The sequence below is a fragment of the Corvus brachyrhynchos genome, unplaced genomic scaffold (assembly GCF_000691975.1).
Source record: "Corvus brachyrhynchos isolate BGI_N302 unplaced genomic scaffold, ASM69197v1 scaffold155, whole genome shotgun sequence".
Lineage (NCBI taxonomy): Eukaryota > Metazoa > Chordata > Aves > Passeriformes > Corvidae > Corvus > Corvus brachyrhynchos.
The window spans coordinates 928,089-939,906 of NW_008238434.1; the positions used below are offsets into that span (position 1 = coordinate 928,089).

The 11,818-nt window shown below is 46.1% G+C and overlaps 1 protein-coding gene across 2 annotated transcripts in view; it reads left to right on the forward strand.

Moving 5' to 3' along the window:
- Positions 1-11,818, forward strand: part of RNF2 (ring finger protein 2) — a 26,852-nt gene continuing 15,034 nt past the window's right edge. For both annotated transcript variants that reach the window (XR_001862612.1, XM_017736463.1), the window contains exons 1-6: positions 1-108; positions 6,997-7,085; positions 7,711-7,871; positions 9,024-9,239; positions 9,986-10,258; positions 11,469-11,640. Coding sequence is in view for 1 of the 2 variants with exons in the window: in XM_017736463.1 (XP_017591952.1) it covers positions 63-108; positions 6,997-7,085; positions 7,711-7,871; positions 9,024-9,239; positions 9,986-10,258; positions 11,469-11,640 (957 nt within the window). In the remaining variant the exon portion in view is untranslated. The remainder of the gene's footprint in view (positions 109-6,996; positions 7,086-7,710; positions 7,872-9,023; positions 9,240-9,985; positions 10,259-11,468; positions 11,641-11,818) is intronic.

Below are 11,818 nucleotides of genomic sequence, written 5' to 3' on the forward strand. Positions count from 1 at the left end.
GAGGATGCTCACAGGATATTTGGCCACCTGGATTGTAAGAGGTGTGTGGACAAGAGAAGGCTATGTTCACCTTTCTTCACCTCTGTTGTGGCAGTGGTTTATTGGCTGGTTAGTGTCACTTGCTGTTGACTTTTTTTGGCTGTAACTGTCTACACAGCAAAACTAAGGATAAAGATCTCTGATAGTGAGATAACCCCATAGGATAACTCCGTAGGATAGGAAGATACTTCCAGTGACCATCCAATACAACCCCCTGGCAAAAGCAGGACCAGTTGGTCAGGTTGGTCACTACCACATCCAGTCGAGTGTGGCTTTGTCCCAGAGTGGGCATCCCACAGCCCCTCTCAGGTGACCTGTTACTGGTGGCCCCTTGGCTGTGGCTTTCTGCTTTCAGGTAGGATTAGTTTCCCCTGTGGATTCTGCTGCTCAGCACTTCTTAGCAGTTTATTCTGTCTGTCCATACCTTTTGTTGTGGGAAATACTTTCTCATTTTGGATTTAGTACCTTAAGTAATGGTTGCTTTATATCTAGCTTGTGGTGGGAGCCCACAGCACCTCGAGATTTTAAATGGGGTTTTGGTGCCTGTAACAGATGATCTGATGGATACCAAGTCATACCTTATCTCTTGGATGTCTGCAAGGCTGACAACTTGAACCTTGCATGTGGAGCTGCCCTACAGAGCCACTGTGCTTTGATTGCAACTCTGAACATCAGTCCCTGAGGTTGGATTTATTGTCAGCTTAGATCAGGTGTGATTGTGTCAAGAGAAGATGACTTTCTGCATGGCTCATAGAATGTTGAATTCAATTTGCAAATAGAAGTGAAAACCTTCCCAGTAAGGGATGTCGTGACACTGAAGTTGATTGGGAGGCCAAGGCCTGATGGCTGAGTGAACTAAACCCAGTTCAGTAGGACCTCCCTCCCTCTCCCTTTGGGAGATCAGGGTATAATTAGAGTAAGTGCAGTATAAACTCAGCAAGAGACAGTTCGAGGAGTGGTGACAGCGATGAGGGAGTGCAGGCACAGCCAGGTGTGGTGACATCCTTGTTCAGGATCAGTGAGAAGGGAATTCCAGAGCAGGGAACAAAAGAACTCCAGGCCAGAACCTGATTTGGCTGTTTCCTGGGGGTTTTTTGATCCAGAGAGGAAAAAACCTTCAGAGTGAATACTAAACATACTAGATTATAGTCTAGTACCAGTTGTCCTAGATTCAGCTGGATGTAAAGCTATCTGAGCTGCCAGGGAACTGCAGGGAAGGTTAATTCCTTCAAATAATGTCTTCCAGATTGTGTGGATTTTTTTTTTTTTTCAAATCAAGCTCTAAGCCAGTAAGTAAAAACAGAAAAAAACCTTAAAATTCAGAATGCTTTAATTGAATAAATTGAAATGAATGATTGAATTGAGTATTCCGAAAACGTGCAATCTGTTCCCAATAGTAGTTATAGTGTGAGAGAGAGTAAAACTTAAAGCTCTAATCCTGTTAAACTTCCAAGTAGCTGCACTGTGATACCTGTTTTTAAAGGAATTAATCCTTAGGAAGAAAAACCTGGAGTGGTTGAAGGTGCTGTTGAACTTGGCACACCGAATAGAGGTCTAACTCTCTTACTGTTTTAAGTCTAAATATTTACCTTTTACAACTTAGAACAGAAATCAATTATTTCTAAGATTTTAATACTCTCAAAAAATGTGTGTAATATTTTTTTTAAAGAACCTAATAAATTTTTTTTCCTCAAAAGTGTTTTTTTCATGAAACTATCACAGAAAGTTAAATAGGAGCTGGTTTGGTTATGGTCACACCTGAGCTGGGTTTGTGGGTTCTCTCTCCAGCTGCTTGGTACCATTCCAGCCTTTCTCTGATCTCAAGGTGTGCTTATACAACCATGCTGCAGATGCTCTTTACCCTTTGCCTGGGCTAAAATAGGCCCTGCAAAGCATTTTGGAGCATAATCCAGGTGTGAGGGATCCCTGACGGCATCCCCTGCTCCCTGGTTTAAGCGTGACCACCGTCAAGGTCAGTGCTGAGCTAGAGCTCAGGAAATGCTACATTTTCAGAACTGATGAATTTTCAGCAATAATACTAAGGAGCTGTTACTCGTTGGTGGATCTGAGAGTAGAAAGCTGTGAAAGGTAAGCTGGGAAGGGCAGGAGGAGAGAAATGCTGGTACAGAGCTCCTCCGTTGGCTGCCCACAGCTCTGACTGACCTGCTCTAAGTGCTTCCAGCTGGATTTTATTTTTACTGGCAATTTCAGGAGTGGGATATCCAAATGCCCACCCTACTTCAGTCATGACTACATTGGAGTAAATAATTAAGCGTATTTCAGTGCAAGAGGTTGTAAAGTGGATGTGGTGTGTGACAATATTAATCTGCTGGAATTTTTTGTCCAAGCACATTTGGAAGAAGGACATCCCAGCATAAATTCCCCAGTCAGTGAGCAGGCAGGAGATCTGAGGGCCTTTCAGAAAGGGTGTTCCTTACTGGTATTTTTTCCTATAACTGCCTGTTTTCCAGTGCTTCAGAAACAAAACTTACTTTCTTAAGTTTTTAAATAACAACAGGTTTTCGTCACATTTGTTGAGGTGTAATATGTTGGTTTATCAATTGGCTCTGGCTTTGATAGTGACAGATGTGTGTACCCTGTAATTATGGAGTTTGTGCTTCGGGGTTTTTCTGTGCCTGAAGACTGAGTCAGTCTGAAAGGGTGCAGGGGTCCATACAATTTTGGTTAAGGTGGTTTTTTTAATGATTGACAAGAATGGCTCTCTGCCCACAGGATTAATCCCAACCACGACTACTTGTTGGTGGCTCTGAGAGAAAGAGATTTTATCTGCCAGAAGACAGGGTCAGATGGGATATTGGGAAGAAATTGTTCCCTGTGAGGGTGCCCAGAGAAGCTGTGGCTACCCCTGGATCCCTGGCAGTGTCCAAGGCCAGGTTGGACAGGGCTTGGAGCAAGCTGGGCTAGTGGAAGGTGTCCCTGCCCATGGCAGGGGTGGGACTGGATGGGCTTTTAAGGTCCCTTCCAATCCAAATTATTTTGTGATTCTATGAATGTGGTTTCTCCCCTTGATATCAGCCTGTTTTTGTGTGACTGGTTGCTTTCCTCTTACATCCAGGGGGAACCAACAAGTCATAAAGGTAAAAATATGATAAAAAGGATAAGGTTATACGGTGGTGTAAGTAAAAGTATGAGGTGGTGTTTTAGAATCTTTTTCAGCAGAGGCTCACAGGGGTGTCTGACTGCATATTGTTCCTGGTGCTCTCACATGTGACCTGTGAAGAAGAGATCCCACCTTCACTATAAAGTGGGAAAGATGTGAAATGTTGAACAGGTGAAAAGTGGGTATTGTTGAGGTGAAATCTGTGTCGTACTGTGAGCTGGGAAAATGAGCGTGAGAAACTGGTCATGTAAGACTTTTTTGAAAAACAATGCCAAAAGGGATGCAGAGGAACAGTGAAGTATGCCAGTGATTTTAGGAATGTGAGATTTTACTGGAATAAGTTTCCAGACTGAAGAACAAATGTGAGGTTCAGCATTTTTTTTCTGTATCTTCTGTCCCTTTGCCAGTAGTAGTTAGTAAAAAGTCTGTTGTACCTTCAGTCTAGAAACTCTGCACTTCATATTTTTCTCTCTGAACACAGTGTCAAGAACAGGAAGATAATCTTCCTTCGACTCGTGAAAAACTTCCCACTTCTGTAGCTCTAGAAAGATCCAGCCAGTGTGACCTGAGCCATGCAGGATTTCTTTCAGCAGATGCCTGCTTCAAATCTAGTAGCAGTGGACTGTCCTAAAACGAAACTGAAGAGTCAGCTCAATGTAGAGGTGTTTCCCACCTCACTTCCCCAGACAAATGGAGAACGTCATTCATTGATGGAACATCTGAAGATGTTTCACTGGTTATGGTTTTGTGACTGCTGATCGGTACCTGGTGGCTGTTACATGGTCGGTGCAATTCTGGGTCAAAATGCCTCTCCTGACTGTGGAGTTGGATGTTTGATCCTGGTGCCAGCTGTGGATGTTGCTGGGTTAGATTTCAGCAGTGTGAGGAGACACAACCCAATGTGAGAGCCACAGTGCCAGAGGGAAGAGAAATCAGGCCTTGTTCACATGCATTTTGCAGGACCAATATAGATCTTGAAGTTGTAGGGGATCAGGGGAAAAGCTAAGCAGGCTTATTTATTGATCATCAAGAAGATCAGAGACTCCATGGAGCATAATTTGATTGTTTTTGTTGTCGATCCAGCATGCTTTGAATTGACCACGATTCCACTGCTCCTGCTTTCCCTTGCCAGAGGCAGAGAGGTGTTTGGTAGTGACAGAATGGGCTGTGTGGATCTCTCCAGCTTTCAACTGGCTTTAAGGCCACCGTTTTTCCTGTTAAAATTTGAAAGTACTATCACTGCAGCCCTTAGGGTGAGAGTGAAGCACTTGGCATCTCAGATGAGAAGGCTTTTGAGTAAAGCTGCTCAGTTATTTATCATGACAGCTGTACAGTGTCCTGTGCAGTGTAGCCTCGGGCTTGTAGGCATGGCTGCAGGATAAATTCCAGACTCACTGAGGCTGGAAGAGACCTCTGAGATCATCAAGTCCAAGCTGTGCCCGATGCCCACCATGTCCCCAGCCCAGAGCACTGAGTGCCACATCCAGGCCTTCCTTGGACACTTCCAGGGATGGGGACTCCAGACCTCCCTGAGCAGCCCCACCAAGGCCTGACCACCCTTTCCAGGAAGAAATGTTGGTGTTAATGTGGTTGTTGCGCAGATGGATGGGTTTGGTGATGACCTGGCCCCCAGAGCTGCTGTTCTGTGTTAGCAGGTGCCAGCACACAAGTTCAGGTGAGGAATTACCTGTGCATGCAGGGGCTGCCAGGGTGAGCTCTTCACTCAGACGTAGAGAGCAGGAGGCTCTTGGCTAGGACAGTCTGGATCCTCTGGGACTCTGCTGTCTTGGTAAATATGCTCCAGCAGGTTTTGGGAAGGGTTGTGATTAGCAGCTTCATGAATTTCTTGCAGCAGTTGAAATGATGGTTAATTGAATGTGTAAGCTTTAAAAGCACACAAGAGTGGTATCCAGTGCAGACACAGAATGATGTTTGGCTTCTGTTAGAACAACACATACAAAAATCCTTACCCTGGAGGACTTGGCTTCCTGTACACCTGCAATTGCCTTAAATATTAGTGGAAATTAGAACACAGAGAAACAGTGTTTCCTTTCTTTGCTGAGATGTGTCGCTTAATACTACCATCATTAAATTCATACCACTGATTAACTGAAATAAAACACTCAGAGTCCTGACAGCACAGTGTTTCAGTCTGCAGCTACAATGCGGTGGCTTCTCACCCCTACTGGGCTGGTGGGGTCTTAACTGGACATGGGACTTCTCTGATCCACTCAGAGGAACGTGTCTCTTATGACAAGTAAACTGTGTTTTTAGGGCACGATATTTACACAGTAAAATTGGAGTTGGAGATGCACTCTTTGAGGGGAACTGGAGTGACAGAAAAAGGGGGAAGGGCTTCAGACTGACAGAGGGTAGGTTTGCATTGGATATTGGGAAGAAGTTTGTTCCCTGTGAAGGTGGTGAGGCCCTGGCACAGGTTACCCAGAGAAGCTGTGGCTGCCCCTGGATCCCTGCATCCCTGGGATTGTCCAAGGCCAGGCTGGACAGGGCTTGGAGCAGCCTGGGATAGTGGAAAGTGTCCCTGCCTATGGCAGGGGGGTGGGACTAGATGAGCTTAAAGCTCCCTTCAAACCCAAACTGTTCCAAGATTCTGTGATTCCACTTAATAGACATAATAGTGGATGTGGCTACTTTATGTCAGGATTTTTTCCCTCCTTCCTCAAAAAGATGAAAAATACCAAATGAGAAAACTCTGATTTCTGTGCCTGGATGAAAGTAGATCTAAAACTCTGAACTGCTTTTCTTGCTTTTCCCTTCACAATTAATTAAAGCTTATAGAGTAACCTTGTTCTCCAGAGAGTTTGGGCCTTTTCATATAGATCTTAATGAGTTGGAAAATGGATTATAATGTATGTGGTAGATGCCAACAGAAAATGCATTTGGCTGCTGAACTGAAGGGTCCGGAAACCCAGATTTAAAAAAGGAATAAAAAAAAGCACTTCTACTTCTTCCATGTAGAAAAAAGGTCTGCAACTGCTGTCTTGCCACTTACATAGTTACCATTATTTTTTTAAACATACCACTGTCTGGGATTAGTTTGCCTGCTCAAGACAGGCCTTTTTGGAGACATGGGAAGCAGTGCCTCCTGTCCCCCAGCATAAAAGTATTTTCTGTTCAGAAACACCATTTTCTTCTGTCACTTTGACCAGACTTTTTCACATCTGCAGTGACTCTGTGTGGTAATTTTGCCTCATCTCATACAATAATACTAAAATTTTGATGGGACAGCAATGCAGTTTCTCTGTGTGAGTTTTTATTATTATTATTATTATTATTATTATTATTATTAAAATTATACAGTGACTGGATTTCACTTATCTTTCAGTAGCATTCAAACTTCTGATGGAAACCTTACAGGATGTGTTTTCAGCAGGGAGAAACAAAAAAGCCCTCGTGGTGTGCTCCAGTGAGCACGTTTGGTTGCTGTGTCCTGTCTTATTTTGCCCTTCCCCTTGGTTAGGAAGCAGACCCTGCTTGACCTGTGTGCACATTTGCAAGTGAATGTTTTAGGAATATTTTCTGCATCAGGTGGCATTTGTGGCCCAGGTTCTCTGGCCTTCAGTTCTGTGTCACTTTTGTTTAACATCTGAATTGATTTTTGCCAAGTGTTCACGGCTGAGCGGCTCCCCCAGTTCTCCTGGAGTGGTACAAGCAGGGGATTATCTGTGTGTGACACAGCAGAGCCTGGTACGTGGAGGGACGGGTGTTCCCTGGAGCCTCTGCTTGGCTGGACAGACACTGCTGCGGCTCAGGAGGGGAGAGGATCCCGAGCCAGACACACCTGAGTGCTCAGCCCATGTCCCTTCCTTCCCCAGCCATGTCTCAGGCCGTGCAGACCAACGGGACGCAGCCTCTGAGCAAGACCTGGGAGCTCAGTCTGTACGAGCTGCAGAGAACACCCCAGGTAATCACAGAACCAGGGACTGCTGGGCTTGGGAGGGACCTCTGGAGATCACCCAGTCCAACTCCCTGCCCAGGCAGGGTCACCCAGAACAGGTGACACAGGGACATGTCCAGGGGGTTTGGGATGGCTCCAGAGAGGGAGGCTCCAGGCCCTCCCTGGGCAGCTGTTCCAGGGCTCTGCACCCTCCAAGGAACACAAGTTCTTCCTCGTGTTGAGGTGGAACTTGTTGTGTTTTAGTTTATGGCCATTGCTCCTCATCCTGTCACTGGCACCACTGAGCAGAGTCTGGGACCATCCTCTGCCACCCCCTGGAGATTTATATATATTAATGAGATTCCCCTCTCAGTCCTCTCTTCTCCAGACTGACCCGGCCCAACTCCTGCAGTCTCTCCTCGTCAGAGAGATGCTCCAGACCCCTCATCAGCTTCGTGGCCTCCACTGGACCCTCTCCAGCAGCTCCTTGTTTTAATTGTGTGCTGCAAGGCTGGCAGCACTAGGGTTTTGTGTGCTCGATGTGTTTGTGTGTGTTGTGTCTCTTTGCTGTGTTTTCCTTGGGTAAAACATGCTGTCTCCATGAGGAAGGGACTCAATCCCATGAAAGAACCTTTCCTTTCTTTGCTGCCAGGAAGCCATCACAGATGGCCTGGAGATCGTGGTGTCCCCCCGGAGCCTGCACAGCGAGCTCATGTGTCCCATCTGCCTGGACATGCTCAAGAACACCATGACCACCAAGGAGTGTCTGCATCGCTTCTGCGCCGACTGCATCATCACCGCCCTCAGGAGCGGGTACCTGAGCGCTGCCAGGGGACACTGCCAGGGGGTCGAGGGGGACACTGCCAAGGGATGGGGGGGATGGACACTGCCAGGGAACAGGGAGGGGACACTGCCAAGGATAGGACACTGCCAGGGAACAGGGATGGGACACTGCCAGAGGACAAGAAAGGGATGCTGCCAGGGGAGACAGGGATGAACACCGTGGAGGAAAGAGGGCTTGGACACTCCAGAAGGAAGAGGAATTGCACTTGAGGTGGAAGTGTCATTGGGGGTTGATGTGGGGCAGTCACTGTGCACTGGGAGTTTCTGAATGTGCAGCACACCTTTCCAGTATTATTTTTCCATCTTTAGCCATCTCTGGAAGACAGATCAAATTCCTCCCTCATGAAAAATCATCTCATAATTCTCTTTCTTGCAAGGAGTTGAAGTTCTCTTTTGTATTCTTTTCTTCTCATAGATCCAGTAACAGTAAAACAAAAATACACATTACTGACAAAAATGGGTTTAATTTCACTTATTCTTCCTTTTCCTAATAATACATTTCAAATTATGTGGCCTTCAGCCATTTCAAATTATGTGTACTATGAGTGTTAGAAATCATGGAATCATTGAATCCCAGAATTGTTTGTCTTGGAAGGAACCTTAAAGCCCATCCCATTCCACCCCCTGCCATGGGCAGGGACACCTTCCACTAGCCCAGGTGGCTCGAAGCCCCATCCAACCTGGCCTTGGACATTTCAGGGATCCAGCGGCAGTCAACAGCTTCTCTGGGTGACCTGTGCTAGGCCCTCACCACCCTCACAGGAGGAATTTCCTCCTAAGACTGTGCCTCAGTATAATTTCCACTAGACATCCATTTTTTCTAGGTAAAAATCCAGCCAGAAAATGAAGGGAAGAAGGGAATGTGGGACTTCTGATCCCTTCAGTCTAAATAGTCTGCTCAAACATACTTTAAAATAAAAGAGCAGCAGGGAGAGATATGTTTGGGATTTTTGTTTAAATATCTGCAACTACCTGATCTGTCGAGAGAGAGAAGCCCCTTTCCAGATTTACTATACATACTGAGTCTTAGTGAGCACTTGACCAAGAATAGAAACAACAGGGCAGAGTTTTGTTACTGCTGGAGAGTTACGTGTTGTTTGCTTCCTTCTTGTCCACGTCCAGCAACAAAGAATGTCCCACATGTCGCAAAAAGCTCGTTTCAAAAAGATCCCTGCGGCCAGACCCCAATTTTGACGCTCTCATCAGTAAGATTTACCCGAGCCGGGATGAGTACGAAGCTCATCAGGAGAGGGTGCTGGCGAGGATCAGCAAGCACAACAACCAGCAAGCCCTGAGCCACAGCATTGAGGAGGGATTAAAGATTCAGGCTATGAACAGGTACATAATCACCTCGTTTGCCTTTGGGCTAAAAATACACTGCCTGTCCCCACGCCCTGTGGAGCTTGAGAATCCTCTCCTCTCATATCTGCCAAGACAATTTTTAACCTTTTGTCTACTACCAGAAACCTCTGTGTCACTGCCTGCGACTTCTGTGGCAGCCTGATAGAGACTTCAGCGTAGCTTTACCAAATTATGGCTGTCATGTCTTGGATAAGAAACCATAACACCATGAATCCTGTACCAAAATGCTACCCTTACATGCCAATAAACGCACGAAATACCAGGACTTGGGGCTTAGTTGTGACTTAATTCACAGGCTGGAATATATGGTGTTTACACTGTGGTGCAATTCCAGGTGTGCATTTAAACCTAAGAGAGCCATCTGGGAGGGAGGCCCCAAACTTTGCATGATAAAGCATGGTGTGATTTAATAATCCTAATCACATGTAGACCCATGTTTGAATGAAAATAATGGTCTGCAATTGCCTGAAAAAGAACTGTGGGAAGTTAAAATAGTCTTAAAACATACCTAAAAGGTGTTTGAGCGACAGGAAAAAATGAATAGTTCTGTCTATGAGTATCTTTTTCTAAAAAAGAATTAATATTAGCAATTTTTTTAACTCAAAGTCTCTCTGAAACATTCAGTGCTTGTGTGTGCACATTCCTCACTTGGGGAGGAGGTGTGTTGTGATCTGGGTGGATTCTGGATGGGTCAGGGTGTATCTCTGCCTGTTTGTGGCCAGGTTGCAGCGGGGCAAGAAGCAGCAGATTGAGAACGGCAGCGGGGCCGAGGACAACGGCGACAGCTCCCACTGCAGCAATGCCTCCACACACAGCAACCAGGAAGCGGGGCCCAGCAACAAGAGGACCAAAACCTCGGATGACTCTGGGCTGGAGCTGGACAACAACAACACCACTGTGGCCATAGACCCCGTGATGGATGGGGCCAGTGAGATCGAGCTGGTGTTCAGGCCTCACCCCACCCTCATGGAGAATGACGACAGTGCGCAGACAAGGTCAGTGGCCCCTGGCCATCTCCGGGTATTCTGCTGCTATTTCCTGGTGCTTTGGTTTTCCATCACTTCTTGGGGCTTCTAGACACCAATTTACTTCAGACATACCGCATCCTGTTTAACTGTTATCACAGGATGGTTTGAGTTGGAAGGGATCTTAAAGCCCATCCAGTTGCAGCCCCTGCCATGGGCAGGGACACCTTCCACTGTCCCAGGTTGCTCCAAGCCCTGTCCAGCCTGGGCATCCCTGACACTTCCAGGGATCCAGGGGCAGCCACAGCTTCTCTGGGCAACCTGTGCCAAAGCCAGATGCAAATAAGCACTCTTCCTTCTTTCTGTTCCAAGTCAGGTAGATGGTACTGCTAAACTATTGTAAAAAATATAGTCATAAGCTGTTTTAAGCCTTTGGTCACAAATAAAGATGTTTTTAAGGTTTCCTAGCATTGCAGTTCACTAGTGGGATGATGGTGTTATATCAGCCCCTTTGTACTTAACTCTAGGATTCTTTGGGAATAAACAAACCTTGTATAAGTGTCAGCAGTTTTCAGAGCAGCTTTCTGTCAGCAGGATTTGCATGCTGAAAGCTTTTCCTCCCATTTTTTTGTTCATAATCCAGTCCAAGCACAGATTGCAAGTTTTGGCTCATATTACTGTATCCCGCAGCCATAGGGAGGAGAGGAGAGAGATCCAGCAGGCAGGAATTGTGCAGCAAGATTGATCTATTTAATTATTTTACAAACTCTTTTATAGATGTTTTTCTTCATAGTCTAATTGGACAAGGATCAGCCACGCCTTGGGGGTGATTGGCTAAAATCCTAAAACATCCATTGTCAAAATATTTTTCTACTGTACCATAAACATACTTCTGCAAGGTTGCAGGTGTTCATAGTTTACAGAACTCTGCTACTGTCTTCATGAGAGAGAAAAGTATCTCACGGGCTTAGAAAGAAGCAATAAAAATTCTTGCTAGCAGCAATATTTGTATCCACAGGCTCACAGCAGAGAGTAGTTTTGTGGTGTTTCCTCAGGTCTTTCCTTGGCTTTCTCTGCTGATGAGACACCTCTCTGTGATGAGTGCAAATCTTGCAAAGCTTCAGCTGGGAACTGTCTCTAAAGGCCTTTTCACAGCTGACATTTAATATTTGGGGCTTTCCAGCTTTTCCCACAGCTGCTGTTCAATCATTATTGATGATTTGTGTGGCTGCTGTCGCAGGTACATCAAGACCTCGGGCAATGCCACGGTTGATCACTTGTCCAAGTACCTGGCAGTGAGATTGGCCCTGGAGGAGCTGCGGAGCAAAGGCGAGTCCAACCAGATGAACCTGGACACGGCCAGTGAGAAGCAGTACACCATCTACATCGCCACCGCCGCCGGCCAGTTCACCGTAAGCACCGCCCTGCCCCGCCCCAGTCAGCCGGCCAGCCACGGCCCTGCATGCACATCTGCTCAAAATCCACTCAGCTGGGCTCTTCCCAAGCTGGCTCAGAGTAAAATTCATGGCACCAGGTTATTTGGAAGCAGATCAGTTGCTTTTTGGCAAAAGCTTGGTTGGTAGAAAAGGA